This window comes from Ursus maritimus, unplaced genomic scaffold, assembly GCF_017311325.1.
Source record: "Ursus maritimus isolate PB19 unplaced genomic scaffold, ASM1731132v1 scaffold_22, whole genome shotgun sequence".
NCBI classification, from domain to species: domain Eukaryota; kingdom Metazoa; phylum Chordata; class Mammalia; order Carnivora; family Ursidae; genus Ursus; species Ursus maritimus.
Genome location: NW_024424675.1, coordinates 26586248 through 26612048, shown reverse-complemented (window position 1 = coordinate 26612048; position 25801 = coordinate 26586248). Strand labels below are relative to the sequence as shown.

At 50.1% G+C, this 25801-nt stretch overlaps 1 protein-coding gene across 4 annotated transcripts; it reads right to left on the bottom strand.

Moving 5' to 3' along the window:
* Positions 1-1409: 1409 nt before the first annotated feature.
* On the bottom strand, positions 1410-24223 carry MANBAL (mannosidase beta like). Of its 4 annotated transcripts, none has more exons than XM_040638293.1 (3): positions 23996-24223; positions 14738-14943; positions 1410-2350 (listed from the first exon to the last, which is right to left on the bottom strand). In XM_040638293.1, the coding sequence occupies exons 2-3, from the start codon at positions 14882-14884 to the stop codon at positions 2243-2245; spliced, it is 255 nt and encodes an 84-aa protein (XP_040494227.1). In that variant the 5' UTR covers positions 14885-14943; positions 23996-24223; the 3' UTR covers positions 1410-2242. The 4 variants fall into 4 exon arrangements, with proteins under 4 accessions (XP_040494227.1, XP_040494225.1, XP_008696342.1 ...); XM_040638291.1 differs by having other exon boundaries at positions 14735-14943; positions 23996-24150; XM_008698120.2 differs by lacking the exon at positions 23996-24223 and adding an exon at positions 18008-18082 and having other exon boundaries at positions 14735-14943.
* Positions 24224-25801: the final 1578 nt, after the last annotated feature.

Genomic DNA, 25801 nt, shown 5'->3' with positions numbered 1-25801 from the left:
CTGGAGGGATTTGTTTGGGAGACATCAGCAGGTATGTAGGTGGAATTTAAAGCCAAGAGCCTGGATGAGAGCTCTGAGGGATGTGTGCAGAAATAAGAGGACCGAGGATGGAGACCTGGGGCCCCTCTGATGAGGGGGAGCCAGTGATGCGGGAGGAAAACCACATGAAGGTGGGGTCCTGGCAGTCAAGACAGAAAAGGCTGCGAACTCTGTCCACAGTAAGCATGGCACGAGGAGTTGGTGGAGCAGAAGATGACCCTCTCACTTCCGAGGGCTCTTCTCTGGCCAACAGCCTCCAAGGGAGACGATTTAAGGTAGTTGGACCTGAGGCAGCCTTGTTCCTGTGAGCCAGAAACTGTCTCCCCTGCAGGAGGCTGGAGTAGGTCCGCTCCAGAGATCTGCCCCCACTCTCCATCCCCACTCTCCCAGCATGATTTGCCTCTGGTCTCACCTCCAGCCAGGCTTTAAGACTCCATTTGGTCACCTCCCCTCTGCCAGGTGTGTGCTGACCACCCAGACGGAGCTGGGTGTCCCTCTGCTCACCTCCCACAGGATCTGCTGCTCCCCTGTTGGACAACTCCCCACCCCAAGTCTCTTTCCGTGTCTGAGTCTCCCACGGGGCCAGGCGCACTGGGCCAGGCAAGCGGCCTCCTTTCTGCATCCCGGGCGCCTAGCTGGTATGCAGCATCTCACGGGGCTCTCATTAAACATCCGGCCACGCCTGGTCCTGCTCCGCCAAGGCTCCAGCCCCTCGACTTCCCAGACCTTAGCGGGGCCCCTGACACACCGCACATACCCACACTCGCTGAGTATTTGTTCAGTACCAAGGAAAGGGCCGTGGACTTGGGCCCAAGCCCGACTTCTGGCACTCTGAAGTACTTCGGGCTTCAGTCTCCCATCTCTAAAATGGAAGTGATGCAGGCTCCTCACTCTTTGTGACGACATTTGGGGAAGTGTCTGGCACGCTGAAAGCAGCCCGGCAAATCAGAGTTACCAGAGCTCGAGGCTTTTCCTTGGCAGCTGACTCAGGGCACGTGACCGGACCTGCGAGACCCACCCCACGCCACATGAGGCCTTCTAGCTGGTTTTTTTCAAGCTGCTTGGAGGACAAGCAGCGTCTTCCTCTGGCAAATGGGAACTGGGGAATGAGGGGGGCCCAGCCCGGGTGGAAACTCTCACACACGCATGGACCTTCGCGAGTGTTTCCAATGACTAAGGGCCGCATGAAGCGGTCGGGTGGACCCTTCCTGAAACCCGTCCCGGAATGGCTCGGCCTGCAGCGCTGCTTGGACCGTCCTCGGCCCTACTCTCCCACTTCTCTGCGGGGAGCCAGTTCCCGGCACCCAGGGCAGGGCCCCGACCCCCCCACCCCCCGCCCCGCCCTCAGCAGCAGATAACACGCAGGAGGCTGCACGGGAGCAGTTTATTGACATTTACTTGCCCAGATGACGTTTCCTCACTGTTCTGGGGTTGAAAGAAATGGGGGGGGAGGTGTACAGATGGAAGCCAAAGGGCACACGCAGAATGTGCCAAGACGGGTTGAAAAGAGGTCGGTCTGAGATGGACAAGCCCCCCATTTCAGAGCCTAAGAAAGTCTGGGCCCAAGAACATGCACTCATACAGCCCACTCCCTTCCGTCTGCCAGCGGAGAAGCAGGCGTAACCCTGGCTGGCTTTCCCGCGGGCTCTCCAGCCAGCTTCGGACCTGGCTGTTGCACCCGAGGGACCACCTACATCGCAGTGGCCGTGGCGTCTTGACCTAAACACACGGGGACGACCTGGCCTGGCTCCATCTGCGCAGCAGACACTAAGGCGGCTGATCAGCAGATCCGCAGCGCACACGTAACGGCAGGGGCGGTGCTTGTCAGCATGAGATCACGACTCTAAAATGTAGTGGAAATCCACAAGTGGGGGACTGAAGGCTGGCCGTGATGATTAAGTATGCAAATGTCACTCTGAGCTGACCCAACTTCTGAACAGACAGACCTCTTACACAGCCTCTGCACACACGCTGTTTTAGTCCCTTGGCTCTACACTGTCACGGAAGCAGAAAGAAGAGGAAGTGGTGGGCTGCCCAGCTGGGGCCTGGGGACCATCATGATTGTCCAGATCTCTGTGGTCAGACAGCGGCCCAGCCACTTCAGCCCTGACCCTGGGACGACTGAGGAAACAGGACGTTGAGTCCCAGAGGGCTGCCCCCGAAGGCCCCTGCCCCACCCGCCTGGCTCTGCAGGTCCCCTCTTCTACCGCTTCTTCTTGGCCTCCTTCTTGGGCCTCTTGTTGGCGGAAAGAGCAGCAGCCTTGGGTTTCCTTGTCACCTCCGCGCTTCTGGGCTCAGAGGGCTCTGCCTCCTGCGTGGCAACAGAAAGGAGAGTCCTGTTTAGACGAGTCGAGTCTGACACCAGCAAAAACGAGATCGTTGTCTGAAGGGGGCTTTGCAAGCTAAAGCACACAGCCCCAGAAACACCAGGGATGGGAACCATCACTGCTGGGACCCGGGAGCCTCAGCTTGGCAGGGCTGCCCCCAGGGAGCAGGGAAGTCTTCAGCGAAGAATAAAGAAAGATGCCCCAAGGGAGGAGGCAACCTTTGGAGCCTCAGAGGCCTGGGTGGAATTTAGGCCCAGCCAAGTGACCTGTGGGCAACTCACTTCCCCTTCCTGGGTCTTGGTTTACCCACCTGGGAAATGGAAATAGTGATGCGAGCTGTGGAGGGCTGATGGGAGGAGGCCAAGATGCATGGAAAGCGCCCAGCGGCTGCGGCTGCACCCAGTGGCCGGCTGCTCGCCCCACGCACGTACCAGCCAGAGTGCAGGTGAGGAGCCGGCTGTGGGGCAGACCCACCGTGGCTCGCTCTCCTTCCGGCCCTGCTGTCCTCCTTCTCCCACTCAACCCACAGCATGCCAGGGCTGGGAGGGGTGTAGAGTGCTGGCCCACAGCTGGGCCACCACTACACTGTGTTCTGTGGGGCCGGGTGGAGGCACCCTGTGGAGGAGGGCAGAGGGCAGCCTTGGGGCAGAACTCCAGACTCGCCCTACAACCCGGGCAGCCCTGGTTTTTCTGTGTGTCCTGTTCCCTGTAAGATTTGGTTTATGCAAAGGCTCTGCTGCTTTAAAAACAGGTCCAAAACCATAGACCCAGCCCTGGCCTTCACTGCACGGTGAAGACAGTCCCGGGAAAGGGACTCAGCCTGCCACAGTCACAAAGAATCATGTCAGAGAAGACTCTGGAAGGGACTCAGTCCTATCAAGTGTTCCCCCACCCCCAGGGGATAAGTCCCACTGTGCCTTGGTCAGGCAGGATGTGAGTGAGGCGTGTCTGGCCTGGAGACCACTGACCACAGCCCCCGGCCTCCTCCGGCACCCAGGTGGAGTTCACTTGGCACAGTGTTTATTTTTAAAAATCTGAGCCAACAGGTAGATTTCCCATTCAACCTAGACCCCTAGCTTTTCTTGAAAACATTAAACGCCTAGCAATGGCAGCCCCTCATCTCCTGGTGGAAGAAACGGGATGGGCAGTGGCTGCCCCTTTACTCAGGTGCCCACACCCCTCACGGCTCCAGCACAAGAGTAAGGAAATGTTTCTTGGTACCTGTGTTCTTTTATTTAAAATGGGAAAATAAAAAGCAGATGAAGAATACTAAGAAGGAGCACACTTCTGGAAGAGAAAAATATGTCCTCGGTTGAATTGGCCGACTCCCAGCTTGCAGTTTGCTCTGCTCTCTGTCCTTCCCTGGCCCTGCACCTCAAGCTCTGGGGCGACAGAAGAGGCGTGATGGCGGCTGGAGAGGGGCCGTCCACACCGATGTGGGCCTACTCCAGAGGTCTGTCAGCTCCCTCTTATCAGCCACCGTTGCTGCCACTCCACCCCGCCAGCCCGCCAGCCTGCCAGCTGAGACACCAGATGTAAAGGCCCCGCCCAGTCCCAGGTACCCACGGGCGATCTTCCCAAGATAACCAGGGGGCGGGCCCCTCCCCTGGCCAGATCTCCTATGGTAGCGCTGGACGACCTCAGCCTGTCAACTTGGGCCGATACTTTAATGTAACTTGGTCCAAAAAGAAAAAAAAAAAAAAAAAAAAGGAAGAAAGAAAAAAAAAAGAAAGGAAGACCGTTAGCCCATTAGAAAGACAAACAAACAAAACAGAACCTCAGAGGGGCCAGCGTGTCAAGTGCACAGGCTGAGCACCCCCCCACCCCCAGCGCAGAGCACAGCAGGAAGGCTACTGTTTAAGGCAAACCCCACAGGGCGCAGTCTTTGGGAGATGTCAGGAGCTGGAAACTGTCCCCAGTGCAGTGCCTCTGAGGCCAGTGCAAACCGGTCAGTCCCTGAGTGCCCGAGACAAACAGGCCCTGATGGGATGAATGGTTTCCGCACAGGGAACTTGCCAAGCCTGCCAGGCTCTCCAGAGCTCCCGAACCTCTAAAAGCTGGTGCCCCCTCCACATTCAGGGGGGTCCAGTTCAGAATCCACAGGGACGGTGACACCCGCCTGCCAGCCCCAGGGCCTCCCTCACTCTACAGACCCTCTCTTAGGTGCCTTATCCATGCCAGTACCTCTCTGACCTCTCTCCTGAGCAGACGTTTTCCTGACCCAGCTATCTGTCAGACAACCGGGACCGGCGCCCCCCAGGCACCTCCAACTCCACTGTCCCAGACCAAGCACAGCCCCTTCTCTAGCAGGCCAGGTCCTCCTCCCCACCTGTAGGCACAGCCACCACAGTCCCAGTGACCCCACCCCCTCTCCTCCCAACCGTCCAATCAGGCACCAGATTCTGGGGATTCAACCCCTTCTACCTCTTGACTTGGTCACTCTCTCCAGCACCAAAGTCCCTACATCAGTTCCTCCACTGCTAACTGACCTCCTTGCTCTATGCCATGTCTCATGCAGAACCCCCCCCCGCCCACCTTAAACCTTCTAGGGGCTTTCTATCTCCCACAGCCTCATGCTTCACACACGAGATGGCATCTAAGGAGGCCACATCTCTAGCTTCTTCTGGGCTCTTCTCCAGACCCCACACTGGGTCAGCTGCCAGGGCTTCTGCTGGTGACCCCTAACAAGAGGAGCACCCTTCTTGGCCACCCAGCAAACCCCTCCCTGTGGTTTGGCCCAGCTAAGAATGCACTCCTACTCACTGCAGGGCACATCCCTTCCTCTACCCCTACCTCCCACCCCCGGTACTGAGGAACAACATAGTGCCACATTACATGCCACCAGTTACACTTTCTCCTGTTGGTCTCCCCTACTAGCCTGTGAGCTCCTTGAGACAGCTTCAATCGTCAATGAATAAATGAATGAATGAATGAATGAATGAGTAAATGAATATGGAAGATCAGGCAAGATCTCCCATAACCATGGGAACTTTTTGTCATCATGGAAAAAAAAACACTTAAGGGCTCCTGGCTGGCTCAGTTGGTGGATCGAGTGACTCTGGATCTTGGGGTCATGAGTTCGAGCCCCATGGTGGGTGTAGAGATGACTTAAATAAACATTTACATATATATATAACACTGAGGACTAGGTCTCACTTTTCCCATGGGCACAGAGGACGCTAGCAGATGTCAAACCCAATATACATTCCCTAAAGTATGGCTCGGCACAGCCACCAGTAACAACAAGAGCCACAACGGCTGTATGTACACTGTGCCAGGCCCTGGGCTGTGTGGTGTGGACACATCTTATTTTAGCCTCACGAAGTACCATGCTGAGCCCCACGGTACAGACGGAAGAAGAAACACTCGGAGAGATTATGTGACTTGCCTAAGGTGCCATTTGGTGAGCGGCAGAGTCAGGATGTGAACCACAGCTCTTACTGGTTATAGGGTCCCAGATGGCCTAGGGACCTCAGGGCTAGAGACCGAGAACCCGAGTTAACTGTGAAATCCACTCTCTATTTAGCAGCACCCAGACCCACAGGCTGCACAGGGGGAATGACAAGAACGGCCCGTTCTACGTTCTGCCGATGGGTCATTCGGGCCGCTTGTTTGTGACTGCGGTTCCAACAGGAGTCAGGAGAGCGGGTTAGCGCTCCTCGCGCCGGGCTTTGTTTCTTACAGCCGAAGGCAGCTCTCTGTGGGTGTGTGTGCATAGTACAGTCATCGAGTCATCTGAGCATATTATCTGTCTCCTCCTCACCCCAGACCTCCTCCTCCCTTCCCCACCTCAGTTTCTGGCATCGTCCCTCACCCAGTTACCCAAGCTAGAAACCTCCAAGTCATTTCTGGGTTCTCACGTTCCCTTGTACCCCCACATCCAATGTGCCCCAGCTCCTGAGCATTCTACTCTCCAAGGGGCTCTCGACTCCACCCGGCCCCTCGACACACGGTACTGTGCCCAGGCCAGACCCCACAGCCCCCCGCTGCCCCCACATTCTCCTTGCCATCCGCCCCACTGCTTTCAGTCTATTCTAAAACAACAGTCCTGACCATGTCTGTCTGCTGCTTTAAATGTGCTTCTGGTCCGCCACTTTGTAGGAGACAAATTTCTAAGAGCTTCCCTGTGGCCCCCAGGGCCACTCCACTCCGGCACTGGCCCTGCCTCCTGGCTCGCCCCCTCGTGCAGCCCACTCTGTCCCGCCGGGCTACCGGCCCACCGGTATTGCCCACATGCTTTGTTCCCTTTCCTGCTCTGCCAAGGTTCCCAGACCTCCCACCTATCCGCGGGCGCCCAGTGGATGCGGTTCTGTGCCAGGCGCCACGGGGTTATGAAGAGAACACACGCTTAGCAATGTGCACCAAACATCCACTCGCTGAGCCTGCATCGCCCTAACGAGCCAGCCACTGTGAGCCCGTTTTACAAGCAAGGAAACTGAGGCTCACTGAGTCTCAGTGACTGGTCCATCGGGGTGCAGTCGAGTTCCCCCCCAGCTGCAGGGAAGCAAAAGCAGCTCTTACGCACATGATTCAGATGCTGGCGTCCTAGCCACAAAGAGCTGTAGCTCCAAATTCCTAGCCAGCAAGAACGACTCTGAACGAATGGCTGACTTATAATTTCTCCTCAAACGCATTCTGCTGGGACAAGGTAGGGAGACTCCAAGCACTACAGCCCCACCTTCAAATCCAGGAACTCCGAGCCTCCTCTGAAGCCAGTTTTAAGTTTCCTCGGCAATCACGCCGTTGGGAGTAAACGAAAACGTCCCCCGCCAGGTGGTGCCTGGCTCTGCGGAGGCTCCAGTCCTCTGTGGACACGGGCCTCATCAATAATGAAGCAGCTCCACAGCTGCTTACGAGGCCAGAAAATTGCTGCTATTCATCAGATTCAAATAATCGAATCTGTGCCACAATGCATCCAATCCCTTCCAGCAGGGAAAGCATTCAGAATTTTATGATTTCCACTATACAGCGTGGATTCAGTCTGATAAATCAGAACAAAGCATCATTCCATACAGACCAAAACCATTCTTTCCTCTCAAGCAGTCCAGGGAAAGAAAACCACTGTGCTATGTGCACGTACCCTCACGCACCTTCTCTCACGCAATCCCCAGGATCTCTGGGCTGGGAGCGCGTGCCGTCCCTCTACAGCTCAGGACCTAGGCTTAAGGACGTGAAGGGTGGGCCACACTCAGACCAGGTGTACCCAGGACTGATGCTCCCGTCCGTCCTACTGCGTGCTCTCGTCCCAGGCCCTGGGCAGGGTAGGGGCTGAGAAGACCTTGCAGAGGTCGTGCCGGCACGGCCCTTGAGAGGAGGATGGGACTAGCTGGAACAGGGAGTGGGGGAGGCTGTCCACGTGGGCTCCGAGAGGCGAACGAAGACACGGTGTCCAGGACGCGCCTGGCAGCCAGGAGAACTGTGATTACAGAGAACAGCCTTGGGACTGCAGGCCCTTCCCACTGGCTGGCCTGTGGCTGTCTGTGTGTCCGGCGGTCTCTCCCATGAGACGGGACACATCTCGAAACCATGTTTAGACCGTCACCCTGCCCACCACACAGCAATCTCTCCACAAGGGCTCGTTAAGTAAAAAACACCCTGCAGCCCAATTCAGCTGCAAACTGCTCCCAAGCTTAAAAAAATACCGGGCAGAAACTGCAAAGTTCGTTCTCCGAGCCTGTCTCCTGAGGTGTTGAGAATAGGTATAATATACACTTGCCCGAGTTAATTATTTACTCTGGCAGCCTCAGACAGAATTTTCCAACAGGGTCCTGAACTTCTAGGCCACTGCCGGGAAGGCTCCATCCTTTTCAGGGCTCCAACACTGCAGAGCTTTCTAGCAGACAGCGAAGCCTATGTGGGCATCACACTGAGAGCCACCACTCTTGCTATTCTGGGGAGTTCCACTGGGTCACAATGCTGGGCATCAGCTGTCTGTCTGCCCAACCCCCCTCCCATGGGGGCTCTGCCCCTTCTCGGTCCCATGTGGTTCTAGGGGGGACTCTCAGTCACTGTGGCCACAAGTGTGGCCAGTTAAATGTGGCCCGGCCAGAAACGGTACCACTGCCCCTTCCCACCTATGGGGCAAGGTGCAAGCATGTGGTCAAGCCAGAGTCAAGCAGAGACCTTCCATGAGACCTGGAAAGTGAGCATAGGCAGAGAGATGGTTTCTCTTGCTTGTAAATGATGAGCAGTAAGGAAGCAGACAGGGGCCGCTGCAGCCATCTTCCAGACACATGGCGAGGGCCTACGAATGAGGCCAACACTCGCAGGGAAGCCAGGAGACGGGGACAGAGCCCTGAAGACCTTTAGAGCCTCTGAGCCCAGCTGCGCCTTGAAATTCCCAGTTCTAAGAACCAATACAGTTTCTTTCCAGTGAAACTGCTGGAGGTGAGTTTCGGAACTTTCAACAGAAAGAGTCCCCATTACTGCAAGAAGAGACTGTGGCGGTCCACACAGAGACAGCAGAGTGCGAGCGAAGGTACCAGCAGCTGCAGAGATGTGACATATACATGTGAAGAGATGGGAACAGTCAGCACCCGAACTCTAGGGGAATCTGTGATTCACTCCAGATGAACCACTATGATCTGCTTCGTGAGTCTCTGAACTAAAAGTCAACACCCACTTGCTTCGGGTTAACTGGATCAGCCTTCTGTGAAGAAACTGATCCAAAAGAGGCTGGGAGTAAGCTCCGGCAGGCTTCTGGGAGAGGGGAGAGGGGCTGCCTACCTATATGTCCTCACTACCCATTCCTTAAACTCCTGGAATTTGGCCCCCGCCTCATCAAAGAACCACACCCCACTCTCAGAACAGCTATAGCCTATCTTCCCAGAAGATACGCCTGAGCATAAAAACATCACATTTTTGTTCACATTTTCAGGGAGCATGCAGACTTCTGAAGCCTATCCAAGGAACCCCTAGGGATTCAGGAGCTGTTAAGAACTTTGTTCTACTGAAGCCAAACTCCGGGGGAGAGCAGCCTTTCCTCGGTCGCTCCGTAGCCCTTGTTGCACCGTCTCTGTGGGGACCGGGATGGACATGTGCTCTCCTCAAATGACGGGGGTTTCCTGGGAGACGGCAGGCCCCTCTGCCCGCTGCTCTGCCCTGTCTTCTGAGAGAGCCACCCGAACGGAGACCCCAGCTTTGTCTGCACAGCACCCCTGCTCCTTTAGGACGTGGCCTGCCCCTCCTGCCACACGGGCCCTAGCTGTCCCAAGCTGGGTCAGCTACAGTTCCTTCCCTGGGGATTCTGGAACTGAGACCAAGCAAGAAGGCAGCCTCCAGACACTGCAGCTGAAAGACATACACTTAGAAGCTGTTAGCAGCCATGGTTCATCTCACCGCAGGGACCCCGAGCAGAGGAAGCAGGGCCCTGGTGAGAGAAGTGAAAGACAGGAGGCAGACAGGGAGTGGGGACCGAGGTGATGCAGATGGTGAGGGACAGGGTCCTGGTCGCCACCTCTTCCAGAGGCCCAGCTGCACCCCTGCTCTGGGACGGCACCTGCATCTTTTCGGTATACTCACACTGCACAGAAGCTACTTCAAGCAGGTCAGGAAGGCCCCAAGTTCAGGCCTTCCCCGACTCTTAATTTCCCTTGAGAAACTCAGCAACTCACTCTTCGGGTTTCCAGTAGTAAAGCCATGTGGATAAAATACTCTCCTGGTCTCTATCCCCAACTTCTCACTGGCTCCCTTTTTCCCACTTGGATGTCTTGCTATTATTTCAAACTTAACACATGTAGAACTGAATGCCTCCTACCCTCCCAAAATTGGGCTGTGCTTCAGAGAAATAGTCTAAAGACTAGACCAGTGGCTGCATAATAGAATCACCCGGGCACTTCGAGTAAATACCAAAGTGGGCTACAGTGAACAACAGAATCCGAATCTCTAGGGGTGCAGTCCAGGCCTTTGAAAACCCCCTAGGCAGGTGCAGACAGATGGAAAATCGTGGACCAGCCCAAGGATTTCCCAGGCCCTTGCTCACAGCAGACAGCCATGATCAATTACTTTACCTGGAGCTTAGAAGCAGGCCCAGAATCCACCCGCTACAGCCACGACACAATCCATCAGACGTGGCACGAGGGATGACATGTATGTACCATCCTGGACTAGACAGAAATGGTGTAAGGATCTACTATCTCATATTTGAGAATCCAGCCTGCGAGAAAATGCTTGGATTAAGTGTGGCCCAGGCCTCAATCAGGGTCACACAAGTGTTTGTTTTCTCGGGTCTTGGTTTAATGAGGTGTCGACACGAACACGTTCTCATTTGGCTTAGGACTGAAAGGACTTTAGTTTTGATTTTGCAAATTGGTTCTTGCTCCCACTATGAACAGAAGGGGGTGGGGTGGGAAGCATTTGAATGTGTTCCTTTTTTCTTCCCTGATTACCCCCAAAAGAGCTTTCAAATAATCTGCTAAGTATTGAAGTACTGAAGTCATAAACTAGTTGCAAAAAATCGGCTTACTGGAACAACAGGAAAGACATTCTTTTGCTTTACAAAGGCTTTCCCATCATCTAGAGCCAAAAATATTATCTTCTGACCCAAAAAGCCACTAATAAACCTTGTTTCTATAGGCCAAGCAAGAGGGATGATTTTGCCCTAAGCAAATTGGCAAAGAGAGCAAGATTGTTCTCTGGGTCCTCCAACCCCCACTTCTACCCTCTCCCACCTCCTGGCACCCTCCACTTCCAGTAGCACCTTCCACTTCCCTCCTGCCCTCGGGCTGCCCGGGGTCCCCACCAGCTATCCCCACAGGTACCCTTCCTCCCTAAGAGCTCCCTGGCCCCAAGTAAAATCCCCTTCTTTGCTCCATCCCCATCCAAATTCCAAATCCCAGCTAGCTGCAGGCTCAGCCTCTCTGAGCACAGTCCCAGCACTCACCCTCTCTTCATGAGACTGTGCACAGAATACTGTGTTCCCTTCCATCTATCTGGGAGTGTGGGGAGTAAGAGAAGTCTGCCTTCTGGGGGCACACTGAGGAAAGCTGGCAGTAGAATCCCTGTATAACTGGGGGCCATTTGTTGGCCTGATACACCAATAAAAAGTTTAATTACCAGTACTGTATTTTTTGTTACTGATCCATTGAAAAGCTTAAACAAAACAAAACAAAAAAAAAGCTAAAAACAGTAAGTTTCAGTTATGAAGGCAATTCACTTATGTGAGCCTTATTCCCCTAAACTGCAAGATAAATTAAAATGAGATGGTATGTACTATATTTATATTTCAAAAGACGAGGCTGTTGTCCCAAATTAACTTCTAAATGGCAGAGAGGGAAAGTGGCGGAGCAGGCATATGGCTGAGCCCTTTGTCAACTCCCTGCCTCAAGAGGCCTCAACCCACTGTGCCACTAAGAACCTCAAAGAGATGAGTAAAAATCACCCCCTTTTTCTTGTTTGCTAAACGGACCCAGGCCTCTATGGCCAGCCTGGAAGGGTTAAGAACACAACAGGAGGTGAGGAGCAGCTTTCGAAAACGCCACACACCTCTGACTCTACATCTCTGCCTATAAAATAAAAACATTCATCACCTCCCTCCCTCGGGACTCGTAGCAGGCTTCGTCAGTGGCCAATGACAATAAAAATGGTTGTTAATACCCAATAGCATGCCGTGTCTGTGAGGACAGAGCCCCAGAGCACAGGGATTACGTTTTCAGAGTGTGATACAATTGTGCGTGGAAAAACTCCAATTGTGACCTCCTTCTCAAAATACCAGAATAAGAAACAGAGATGGACAGAACCCTCAGAGGCCATGAGTCTGCCCATGTTCACCAAGGTTTCCCGTGCCCTCAGTGGCTGTGCCTCCCTGCCCACCCCCAGCCCCCGCCTGCCCCCTACATGCTGGAGTGCCTTGGGGCTGCAGCCGGGGTCCTCTGCTCATCTCAGCCCATGTTCTCGCCCCGGAGACCTCGTCCTTGCCCGGCTTCAATTCCGTCTCAACTCCCACATGTTGGTCAGCACTCAGCCCGGACCCTCCTCCTGCTAGAGACCTGTGGATCCACCTGCTTACTTGGCAGAACCACCTGGATACCTTAAAGGCACCTGTCTCAAACTGAATTCAGCACACTTCTTCCCCAGCCCCACCCCACGCTGCTCCTTCCCCACGGCTCCCCACTGCATCAGTAAATGGCCATTATCCTCTCAGCTACATGGGCAGGGTCTCTGGGACACAGTCATCTCCAAGAAAAATGGATCTCCAGAATATGCTATATGTTGTTACGTGAAAAAAGAAACATGTGAAACTGTATTTGATAGTATGCCATCTTTTATGTATCAAAGGGGAGAATATTTATATATATATATAAATAGATAAATCTGTATCATTTTGACTTTGGGAGAAATATTGTACATAAACAGTTTATGTAATTTTTTAATTAAATCAAAATGGAAAAAATCCCTAAAATTTCAAAACAAGCTGAAGCAAATTAGCCTAACTGTATATCACAATGGGAGTATAACTATAAGAAGAGAAGAATTACTAAACCCAGTACTCTGACCATACATCCCTACTGGGATATATTCTAAAGCCAGAAAGAACCACAAAGAAATCTTATCTTTCACTCTGAGTCTTAGTAGTAAAAAACAATGTAGTTATTTTTAAATTATAATAAATATATTGTAAGTATATGGAATAGAGTCAATATAAAAAAAAAACCTTTTATCTTTAGAAAGGCCTACTTGCAAGGTTGGCCCCTGGCTGGCACCTGGGAAATTGGATTTTGGGTGGTTCCCACAATTCCCAGAACTGATAAGAGTGACTCACTGTACCTAAACCAATCAATATGGTTTATGCCACATACCTGCTTTCCTTCTGGAAGTCTGGAATTCTGGCCCATAAACAGAGGGTGCTTATGTGACCCATCCCCAAGAGAAGTCCTAGGCAATGAGTCTCAAATGAACTTCCCTGGTAATAATATTTCACACAACGTGATGAGGCTCCCCTTGAAACCATTTGAACATAAAAAAAAACTAAAAACTTATCAAATATATAAAAATATATGTTCAAGGGGTGCCTGGGTGGCACAGTCAGTTAAGCGTCTGACTCTTGGTTTGGGCTCAGGTCACGATCTCAGGGTGGTGAGATCGGGCCAGGTGTCGGGCTCTGTGTTCGTCGTGGATTCTGCTTAAGACTCTCTCTCCCTCTGCCCCTCCCTCCATCTCTCTCTCAAATAATAAATCTTGAAAAAAAAAACAGATATAAATATAAATAAATAATAAGTGTGTGTGTGTGTGTGTGTGTGTGTGCGCAAAATGATATGAAAATCAAAGCTTCGTTGGTCGAGACTGGAGGTTGCTGGAGTCCAAACTCACTGCTCTAAAAATTAATAAATGGAAAGAACCAAGCATTTATCCAGCCTTTACTATGAACAGCATTTCAGAATAACCATATAGGCAATGAGGAAAAGGTCGTCTTCGTTGAAGAATGCCAGCTAATAAATGCAGAAGGAAATATTGGAGCTCAGCAATGGATGCTGAAAACACTTAGGTGAAAAACTGGTGGGGATTTGTTAATAAAGGCATCAGCTAACACCACCTGAACCCACCGATCAATCCCGGAATCTCTAAATGTGTGACAAGCAGACACCACATGCTCATCAATGACATGTAACAGGAACTCCACAGCACCAGCTAGGAGGTATTCTCACCAAATAACCTTATCTGAGTTGACTCAAGCATCTAGATTGAACTTCCTATTGACAGGAAATACAGGGAACAGAGACACAGGTTAAATGACACTGCACAGAGGCAATCAGCTAAATCCTATAGACGACAATGACCTGCTTTCTCCAACAAATTAAAGTCAAGAGAAAAGGGAGGGTGGGGAGAGAGGGTGGTGGAAGGAGGTAGTATGCTACAGAATAGAGAGACCTATAGAATAAAGTCAAAGCAACAAAAAGCCAACCTGATCCTGTCAGTGTCTTAAAACCCTCTGGGCCCCACCCCCTCCCCTGGCTGCACCTTCATCATGGCCCTCTGTGCTCTGGCCACAGCCATCCCGAGACTTGAACTAGGGCCCTTGCAAATGCAGTTCCCCTGACCCAGGGTAAGACCAGGTCCTTCCCCTTGACATGCGCCCTCACACTGCCCTGGGCTTCTCATGGAAACCTGCGTATTTGTTTCATATCTGCCCTGCCCTTCAAGGACTAGAAGCTGTATGAGGACGGACACTACATCTTGCCACAGACTGACATGTAATAGGCAGTAAATAAAAATCTGCTTAATGCGTATGAACAAATAAAACACTGGTCATGTGGTTCAATGCCACAAGGCGGGAATCTGGCTTAGTCCCAACTGATCTTCTTTGCCATAGTATCTGTTTTTAGTACCTAGAACCCAGTCTGAGAAGCTGAGGCTCACAGGGAAGGACTCACCACCTCGTGGGACTTGGGAACAGGTACGATGATGGCCAGCACACAGATGAGCTGGAAGATGGCCCCCAGGAAGAGTCCGTACCGTAGCAGGTTCTCCAGGAAAGTGGGCTCGGGCACCTCGGGAGGTGAGAAGTCCAGGTCGGAGGCCATGGCCTCGGCCACCTGCTGCCTGTGGTCTTCTCTGATTCACCACTCTCCAGAGACAACTTCTAAACATAAAGGTTAAGTGTCATGTTTCTACAACGGACTTTTAAATGGTTCCACTTGCACAAACACACACATACTTGCAAGAATATACAAAGCGAGTGTGGTGAGATGTTAACAGTACTTGAATCCAAGTGGAAGATATATGGAGAGTCATTGGACTATTATTTCAACTTACTGTATATTTGAAATTTTTCCAAATACAAAGTTAGGGAAAACAAGTAAAGGCAAACACTTCGACAAAAATCTCTAAACAACATACATGTGAAAGCCTGCTACGTTTCAGGTTCTGTTCACATATTCATTTATTCCTCCGGGTATTCATTCAACAAATACCTGCTGAACACCAAGCACTGAAGAGAGAGAAGAGACATCTCCCTGCTCTCCTGGGGCCTGCGTCTCAGGGCAGCGGCTAACACCACATCCAGACGTGCTTTGCCAGCTGGTGACAACTGTTGTGAACAGAACTGACGAAGGGCACTGTTTTATTCTGTACAGGGTGACAGACAGGAGGGGCCCTCTGAAGAGATGGAAATTGAGTGGCAGAGCCATGAAGTGTGAGAGTGAGCCACTGGAACATCTGAGAGAGAAAAACAACTGTGGAGGCCCCAGGGCAGGGAAATGCATCCAAAATGGCCAGAGAAGAGCGCTCACGAAGGAGGGAAGACCAGGGAGCAGTGCGGGCTGACCCACTAGGACCCTGGCATTTCTGGATTGACTGAAGCCACCGAGGCTTTTGAGCAGAGAAGTGACATTATCTGACTTACATTTTAATTGGTGGGGAGAGGGGGTGAAGACAGACACAGTGGCCAGTGAGGCGGCCGCCACTGCCAGTAACCCGAATAAGAGATGCTGGGGACATGAATGACAGGGGCAGTGCTGGCCAGTGGTAGCAGGTCCAGCTTCAGCCAGCCTCTCCTTTCGCCAGGGCCCCCACTCCTAATACCCTGGTCAAGCTGAAAGAACTGCCTGTAGTTCTTCAAGAGCATGGGCTCTTTCAAAATCCTGGGCCTCTGCCCAGGCTGCACACTCTGCCAAGAATGCCCTTCTCCACTCTGACTGCTTGGTGAAGCCCCCACTCCACCTCCAAGGCTGAGCTCAAGTGTCACCTCCCCAGCGTGCCTTCCTTATTGCTGGCCTCCTACCCTGGTATGACTGAACCGCTTCCCGTCTACCACGGCGCCCACAAGTGGCTTCCTTCTGCCCACCACAACGAGAAAGGGGCAAACGGACTTTGGAACGCGGCCCACCTGACTCCAAAGCCTTCTGTGTTTTCGGAGATCTGTGCCACAATGCGATTTCCTGCTAAATCTGAGCTATCCAATATGGTGGCCATGAGCCACATGTGGTTATCGGGAGTTGAAATACAGCTGGCCCAAACTGCGATGCTTGTTAAGTTAAATACACACTCAAGTTAGGGCACAGCAGGAACATCAAAATGTAAAGTATCTCACTAATGATGTTTTTATATTGATTACATGTTGAAATAATATACTGGATTAAATTGTGTTAATTTCACCTGATCTTAAAAAAAGAACAAAATTGGAGGATTTACTTTCTGATTTCAAAACTTACTAGAAAGCTACAGTAAGCAAAACAGTGTGGTACTGGGATAAGGGTACAGACTAATGGAATAGAAAGCTCAGAAATAAACACTCACATACGTAGTCAACTGATTTTCAAACAAGGGTGCCAGCATCATTCAATGGGGAAGAACAGTCTTTTCAACACATGGTGCTGGGAAAACCAGAGATCTACTTGCAAAATAATGAGGCTGGAACCTTACACCATATACAAAAATGAATTCAAAAATGAATCAAAGATCTCAACTGAAGAGACCAAACTATAAAACTCCCAGAAGAAAACATAGGGGAAAATCTTGGATTTGGCAATGATTGTCTTAGACAGGATACCAAAAGCAAAGGCAACAAAATAAAAAATAAATTGGACGTCATCAGGATGAATTTAAAAATCGGTACATCAAAAGACACTATCGAGAGAGTAAAACTACAAACTGGAGAACAGTGGTTAGCACCGAATTACCACGTGACCCGGCAACCGCACTCCTAGGACATATCCCAAATAACGAAAAGCAGAGGCTCAGACAGGTACTTGTGCACCAGTGTTCACAGGTGCATTCACAACAGCCAAGATAGCAACAACCTAGAGCCCATCAAGAGACGAACGGATTAACAAAACGTGGCGCATATGTACAAAGGAATGCTATTCAGCTATTAAAAGGAGCGCAATTCTGACACCCGCTACAACATGGATGAACCTTGAAGACTTGATGCTAAGCGAAATAAGCCACAAAAGGGCGAATGTCGTATGCTGCCACTTGTAAGAGGTACCCAGAACAGGCACACACGTAGAGCCAGAAATTAGATATGGGTTAGCAGGGGCTGGGGGGGGCGGGGGGAGTGGGGACTTAGTGTTTAATGGGGACACTGTCAGTTTGGAATGCTGAAAGACTTCTGGAGATAGACAGTCATGGTGGTTAGACACCACTGTGAATGCCACTGAACTATACACTTAATGGTTAAAATACAAGAAAAAAACGGTTAAAATGGTAAATTTTATGTTACGTATATTTTTCAATAAAAAAATTAACCTTTTTCTGCTTATTTTTTAAATGTGGCTTTTAGAAAATGTAAAATTACACACATGGCCTGCACTGTATTCCTAGCCTTGGGCTAAAGAGAAGGTTCTAAGACCTTTCTCCACAGTGGCACTGCAGTTTCCCTGCTTTGCTCCATTGTCAGAGGAGTGACAAAAGGGTAGCAGAAAGACCTTCTCAGAAAATAGTGGGGGGGCGCCTGGGTGGCGCAGTCAGTAAGTGTCTGCCTTTGGCTCAGGGCGTGATCCCAGAGTCCTGGGATCAAGCCCCACATCAGGCTCCTCCGCTGGGAGCCTGCTTCTTCCTCTCCCACTCCCCCTGCTTGTGTTCCCTCTCTCGCTGGCTGTCTCTCTCTGTCAAATAAATAAAAATCTTTAAATAAATAAAAAATAAATAAATAAAAAAAAGAAAACAGTGGGACTCACGCAAATGCGTACTCTGTCCCCTCTGACCTGGACACTTGGGAAGATCACATGCCTGTGCCAACAGGGTGGCCACTTTCACATCACTTCTGCTTTTCCTGGGAGCCACCTTCAAAGCCTGGGGCCTCTTTGGGGGGAAAAAAAAAAAAAACCTCAGAGCTGGCAGATCTTCACCCTCCCAGGAAGGATTTGACTTCTGGAAAGAACCCAACATCATCTGAATCCAAGTGTGGTGAATCAGGTGGGGCCTCGAGCTCGGGAATACCATTTTTGGTCAAATACAAGGTATGACGACGCTCAGACACAGGCAGATTGTTTGGGGTGGCTCACGAACTGGCCCTGAAGTGAATTCCAGGGCAGCCACGGGAACAGCTTCCCTGGAGGAAACGTGCTGCCCTGCCAGGAAACCAGCACGTGAACACCAAGGTGTTCTCGTTTCTTCACAGTGGCAGCTCACAACACATACATTTTTTAAAAAAATTTTTTTTAAGATTTTATTTACTTATTTGAGAGAGAGAGAGCATAAGCAGGGGATGGAGCAGAGGAAGAGGGACAAGCAGACTCCAAGCTGAGTGCGGAGCCCAACACGGGGCTTGGTCCCAAGGCCCCGGGATCACTACCTGAGCCGAAATCAAGAGTCAGAGGCTTAACCAACTGAGCCACCCAGGCGCCCCTAAAGTATACATTTTTACAAATGCCCTTGGTCCCAAGCTTTAGGCTTAAGGCTGTAACAAGCCTACTGAACTTATCAATACTTAGATTAACTAGTGTTACCAACAGCAACACTGTTATGAATACTTGGAATACAATAAAAAGATGGAGCCTGAGGGTAGGGGCAAAAAGCCTGACTCTCTCAGCAATTAGCTACACTTCAGGCCCATCTCTTGACCTCCTGGAGACTTGATAGTCTCATAAACCAAACAATAATATTTATTCAAAGCTATAATGCATTTAGCTTTTTTTTTAAATGGCAATAAGGCCATATATAACAAGAGCCATAAAAGTGATTATCTCCTTCGACTGAATAACTCACTTCCTAGAATTTACAGTAAGGAAACAATCAAAACAAGAAAAAGGCTTCAGGTACAAAAAAGTTCACGGCAGTGCTATTCATGATGCTGAAAAACAGGAAGCAACTAAAGCATCCGACAATAAAGAGGCAGTTACCCAATTACGGCACGTCATGGCGTATTCCCCTTCATTAAAATGGCAAATATAAACAACGTATGTCAGGTCGGCGGAAAGTCCTTGCAAAATAGTTCGCTGAAAAGAGACAATTGTACGAACACTGTGACTGCAACCATGTATACACTTGGTGTCAATGCCCAAAGATTCAAACAGCCTAGGAAGATGTGAATCTTCGCCACTCAAGCAAGGACTCCCGTACTGGGCAGCACAGGTGTAACGGAAGAGTAGTTGTGAAAAGGTTCTGGAAAACATAAAATGCCCTACACAGGCCGGGTATGCTTTACAACTCTTATCTAGTTCTCTCTGCGCCCCTGCGCTTGACTTCCCAGCCTTCCTGCCAGTGTTTCTGGGTCTTCGGTTCCTGAGTACAGAAGTCACATGAGCCCTACTCATCCTGCAGATCTCAAGTGAGAGGCGGCTGCCCTCAGACTCCCTGTGCCAGCCTGTCTTCCCCACCCCCTGCCACGGCTGCAGCAGCGGCAACAGCAACCAGCGAACCATCGCCAGGTGTGCACCACACCTCACAGCGAGATGCTCTTCGCTTCGCAACCACCTGGGGAGGCGGGAATACTAATGAGGACGAGGAAACTGAGGCTTGGAGAGGTTACGTGGCCTGCCCCGGGACTACGTGGCTAATGAGTGGTAAAGACAGGCTTCAAACTGGTTGGCTCCTCCAGAGCCTGAGCTCTTCCCCACGAGGCCAATGGTTTTCAAAGTGCAGGCTGTGACCCATCAGTGAGCCACAGAAACCCCTTAGGCGGCTGCAAGCAGCACTTTTTCCTTTTAACTTCATTAGCCAGCACTTGATTTAATTAAATAAATGACAATAGAAAATATGACATTAGCGGGGCGCCTGGATGACTCAGTCGGTTAAACATCTGACTCTTGATTTCAGCTCAGGTCATGAGCTCAGGGAAGTGAGATGGCGCTCCAAGCGCAGAGCCTGCTTAAGGATTCTCTCTCCCTCTCTCTGCCCCTGCCCTCCCCCTCACCCACTCACTTGTACTCTCTCTCTCTCAGAAGAGGAAGGAAGGAAGGAAGGAAGGAAGGAAGGAAGGAAGGAAGGAAGGAAGGAAGGAAGGGGGGAGGGAGGGAAAATACCACATTAGTAAGGGTCAATACTGTATCCTGAAGCTTTTTTTTAGTTATATCCATTTACATCCAAGTATGTGTGCTCTGGGCCAAAATTCAAAATATATTTCTTATTATTTGAGAAATAAGGAGTCTGGAGTCCAATGTTTTTTACTTGTTCCACTATAAGGCCCTAGACAGCAGGAGCCCTGGGTCTGAGTTTGTTCCAGGGCCTGACTCAAATATTTGGTGAATGATGAAGCCTATGCCTATTTCCCACCTGGAAAGCAAGAGCAGATGCCTCAACCAACTGCTTCATTTAACAATGAGGGTAGGAGTGGAGAAGCACGGGGCTTGCTTAGGCTTTCCCAGTGAGTCAGGGCAGAGCTGACTATCCTGCGGTGTCTCTGGCCCCACGGTGAGCCAGACTTGCTTTAAGAGCAGAGGTTTTTATACGTTGGGGAAATCTCATACCCCTACCAGAATTTAATAAAAACTACTTACTCATCTATTATCAAACATGACAAATAATTTCATAAGGTGACTAAAACCCTTGAAGCTCATCCCTGAATGCCAGACTAGTGGTCTGAGACATTCATTCATTGGACACATATTTATTGAGCACCACTGTGTGTCAAGTGGTATTCTAACTCCCACCACGGAGTTTTCATCCAAATGGAGACACTCACACACATACACATGGAATATAATGTCAGAGCTGAGTATTATGAGAAAATATAAAGAGGGAGTACGGTTTTATATGAGGTGGTGAGGGGAGGGCCTCTCTGGGAAGGTGACGGTTCAGCAGAGGCAAAACGAAAGCACAGGAAGGAACGTCATTTAAATATCGGTTGGAGTAGTACCCCACCCAGGTTGGAGGAACGGCGGGGATAAGGTCCTGAGGCAGGAATGAGCTTTATGATCAAGGAGAACAGGAGAGTGAGCAAGCTGTGTAGGGCCAATAGGCCATTATAAGGCATTTGGCTTCTCCCCTGAGTAAAAGGGGAGCCACTTGAAGGTATTTAGCAAAGAAGATAACAGGGTCTGACTCATTTTAAAATGGTCCCTCTGGGGCACCTGGGTGGTTAGCCATTAAGTGTCTGCCTTTGGCTCAGGTCATGATCCCAGGGTCCTGGGATCAAGTCCCGCTTCGCGCTCCTTGCTCAGCAGGGAGTCTGCTTCTCCCTCTCCCTCTTCCTCTGTCTGCTGCTCCCCCTGCTTGTGCCCTCTCTCTTTCTCTCAAATAAATGAATAAAATCTTAAAAAAAAATACACATAAAATAAAACAGTCCCTCTGGCTGCCACTGTGTTGAGAACAGACTGCAGGGGGACAAAAGTAGGAGTGCTGAGACCAGTTAGGAGGCTGCTGAAACAGTCAAAAAAGGCCACCACTGGGGTGGCAGCAGTTGGGGTGGTAAGTTCTGGGGTTACGGGTATATTTTGCAAAGAGAGCCAATGGCATTGCTGAGGTGAAATCTGAAAGAAAGATGTTAAAAATTATCCCTGAAGGTGAAACTATTCTGTATGATACTGTCATGGCAAACAACAAGACATTAAGGATTTGTCAAAACCCACAGAACTTTATAGCAGAAAGAGTAAACCGTCATGTATGCAAATGTTTAAAAAAAATCATTTCGGAGGTCAGGGTATCCCAGGATGGAACACAGAATGTGACATTCTGAATCTAAATGTATTACAAATGCATTAAACAACGTCACTGAAAGGGCAGGGGAATCAGGTGCAGACCTCAGTTAACTCTGGAAATGAGTGCAGTCTGTAGGACTAAAGGTAAAAGGAACTGCATGTGTACAGTATTCTCTAGTGGATAAAGTTCCTTCCCACAGGCAGCAGAGGCTAACAATTCTGAAACCACTCTATATCCTGAAATCGAACAACTGAGTAAATGGATGGTAGATGGTGGGAGCTAGATTAGTCACAGATGGAGTAGGTGGTTACAGATAAGCCAGAGGAGGCTAGAATGATCCATGTGGAACTGATGAGAGTTGCACATACGAACTCATATTTAGCTTAATATAGATACAGGTGGTTACACAAAGAAATATGTATAGGTATGTGTATATATACAAGTTAGTATACACACATCTGTCTCTTGCACTGAGGGTCTAGAAGCATGGGCATCGCAGGAGCAATGATCACACCTAACAACCAAGTCTTGGTATTTAATACATTCTCCAATAAAAGGAAGCAAGGCTTTGGAGAAATGTTTCATTCTAGGAGTGAGGCATGAAATATACAAGATGAGCCTGGAACATAAAGTGTTAAAAAAAAGCGGGGGGGGGGGGGAGCCTGGGTGGCTCAGTGGGTTAGGCCACTGCCTTCAGCTCAGGTCATGATCTCAGGGTCCTGGAATCAAGCCCCACGTCTGGATCTCTGCTCAGCGGGGAGCCTGCTTCTCTCTCTCATGCTTCCTCTGTGCTCTCCCTCTCTCTCTAATAAATAAATAAAATCTTTAAAAACACACACATACATTCGCTGGGGCATGTCAAAGGGATAGGAGTGCCCAATGGCCAAAGCTGGTACACTTTGAGCAATAAAATATAGTATTACTGGATTATAACCCAAAGTATGAAGATAAATGTCTGAGCCCATACAGATATAAATAATTGAATAGGTAAATAAATAAATGGGAGAGAGTTGACAAATTTCCCATGGAGAATTCCACATAATTTACGTAGATACTCCGCCTTCAAGTGTGAAGCATGAGCCCACACTCTTAAGTGTGGGCTGCATGTAATGACTTTATTCCAAGACAACAATATGGAAAAGGGGAGTAAGGGAAGTAATTTTACAGTGGAAAAACTTGACTACTTCAAGCGAGTGATCCAGGTTAACATCAAGTGACAACTTATATTGATAGTATGTACCCTTGATGTGATGTGATGAGAACCGCACTTTACCTCTGTGGTTTCCCCCCCCCCCAAGCCCCTAACTCCCATCTAATCATGCGGAAAAAAAAACATCAGACAAATCTCAACTGAGGATCATTTTACAAAATATTTAACCAATAATACTGGAAACTGTCAAGTTGATCTAACAAAGTCTGGTAAACTATCAGAGCCAAGAGGAACCTAAGGAGACATGACGACTAAATGTAATACAGTATCCTGGACAGGATCCTCAAACAGAAAAAGGACATTGGGGGAAACGGAGCCAAATGCGAATAAAGCATGGACTTTAGCTAATATTAACTTATCAATATTGGTTCATTACGACACACACGCACTGTGCACTTAACTAAGTGCTTTGCATTCACCATCTCATTTAATCCTCAGGTCAAGCCTATGTGCCCTTTTTACAGAGGGGGAAACTGAGAACCAGGGAGGCAACCAGAGATGGCCCACGACCACACAGCACTACGGGGCCCACTCAGAAGTCGAACTTCGGCCCGAATGACCCCGCAGCCCGGGCTCCTGCTAACGCTCCCCCGGTGGGAGGAAAGGCCAGATCCTGGCAGCGAGTGCAGGGTTCAGGCCCGGGCTCTGAACAAACGCACTAGGCGGCACCGCGCGAGGCCCTCCACCTCCCAGGGACTCAAATTCCCCTCTGCAAGTAACTTCCTGACGAGCGCCCCGGGAAGTTATTCTCGTCCTGCGCACGGCGTCCCCGGGGCCAGCCGAGCAGCGCCGCCGGGAGCAGCCGGGCCGCGGCGCCCGAGCCCAACCCCCCTCCGGTCCCACCGCCCCGTCCACTCCGCCCCGCCCCGAAGCCCGAGCCCGGCCGCCGCGCCGTCGCACTCACCTCCCGCGCCGCCCGGCCGCTCCCCCGGAAGTGGTTCCCCGTGGCGGATCCCGGAAGTGACGCACTCTGCAACCAGCCGGCTTCGCTCTGCCTGCGTTGCTAAGGTTCCGGCCTTTGTCCCAGCTCTGTCTTTGAGCCGCGGGGTGGGGGTGGTGCTGGGGAAGCGGGATCCAGACCTCCCCTGTTGCTTTAAGCCGCTTTGTCTCTCAGCTCGGTTCAGCAGATGTTTACAGATGTTTATAGGCGCTTTAATTCTATGCTGGACCCTGAGCGAGGAACCTACAAGAAGGGAGACAAACAAGAATTCTTAACGTTGGAACAGAAGCACATTATTAGAATTCGTTCAAAACTTTAACCGAGGGCCTCCTGACTAGCTCAGTCGGTAGAGCCTACGGCTCTTAATCTCGGGGTCGTGAGTTTGAGCCCCACGTTGGGCACAGAACCTATTTGAAAAAAAAACAAAAAATTCACTGAGTTCATCCTCTATTCCCTGTGCTGGTTACTGGAGATAACAGTGAAATTGTGAAATAATAAATGTTACCGCTTTAAGCTCCTACTTTCAGGGTCGTCTGTTATATAGCATAGGTATTTAATACATAGAAGATGAGAAAGGAGGAGTTGGATGGTAGAGATCCAAAAAAGAATTGAGACCTAATCTTACCCTCAAGGAGCTCACTCTTAGTGGACACTAAAATAATTATAATTAAGGGGCATTGGGTAGCTCAGTGGGTTCAGCGTGGGCCTTTGGTTCTGGTGGTGGCCCAGGGATCCTGGGATGGGACCCTTGTTGGGGTCCTAGGCTCCCTGATCAGCGGGGAGTCTGCTTCTCCCTCTCCCTCTGCTCATCCTCCTGCTGGTGATGTCTCTTTCTCTCTCAAATAAATAAATAAATAAATAAATAAATAAATAAAATCTTTTTTTAAAAAAATAAATAAGCATCTGGGTGCTTAGTTGGTTGGGTGTCTGCCTTCAGCTGGGGTGGTGATCTGTGGGGTCCTGGGATCAACCCCAGCCCTCGTTGGGCTTCCTGCTCCACAGGGAGTCTGCTGCTCCCTCTCCCCTTGCCCCTGCTCATGCTTTCTCTCTCTCTAATAAATAAAACCTTTTAAAAAATTAATTAAATTAAATTAAATAATTATAATTCAGACAACAACGTCCACTAACTCCATACTGTGTGAGGTGGAATGGAGGGTACAAGAATGTAGCATTCATGTATTCATTCAACAGATATTTATGGAGGCTCTGCCCTGGATTTCCATGTACTATGGAACTGGGAGGACAATGGCAGGTAGGTGGGTCCCCACCCTCACTATGCTTAGAGTAGGGGTTAATGTCCGGCACCTCCATTAATCAATCACACAGAGAAATGTATATGAATCAGGAGGTGTGTTGAGAAGAAGGGGAAACCATGAGAGAATAAATAACATGGGAGACACAATCAAGACAGGGTGATCAGGGAAGGCTTCTCTGTGGAGGTAACATTTAAGCTAAGAAATGAAGAATGAGTAGCATTTTGCCAGGCAAAGAGAAGGAGGAAAGAGCATGGTGGGAGGTGGAAAGACTGTGGGAAAGGCGTGGAGCATAAGAAAGGGGGAGAAGCTGAAGCCTGAAGGGTACAGATATGTAGGACAAGAGTTGGTACTTGCCCTTAAAGGAGCTCACTGTGGGGTGTGGATGAGGAGGGTCATAGGAGACAGAGATGTTTTACGTGTTGAATTGTGTCCCCTCCCAAAAAAGCTCTGTTGGAGTCCCAACCCCCAGTACCCCAGAACGTAATCATATATGGAGGTAGGGTCTTTACACAGC

What these genes read in the sequence shown, in the direction of transcription:
- MANBAL (XM_040638291.1), bottom strand. Translation starts at nt 14,884, where the DNA reads ATGGCCTCCGACCTGGACTTCTCACCTCCCGAGGTGCCCGAGCCCACT. An exon ending in TTCCCAAGTCCCACGAGGTG is followed by an intron (nt 2,351 to 14,734) that starts GTGAGTCCTTCC and finishes GTTGCCACGCAG; the next exon opens with GAGGCAGAGCCCTCTGAGCC.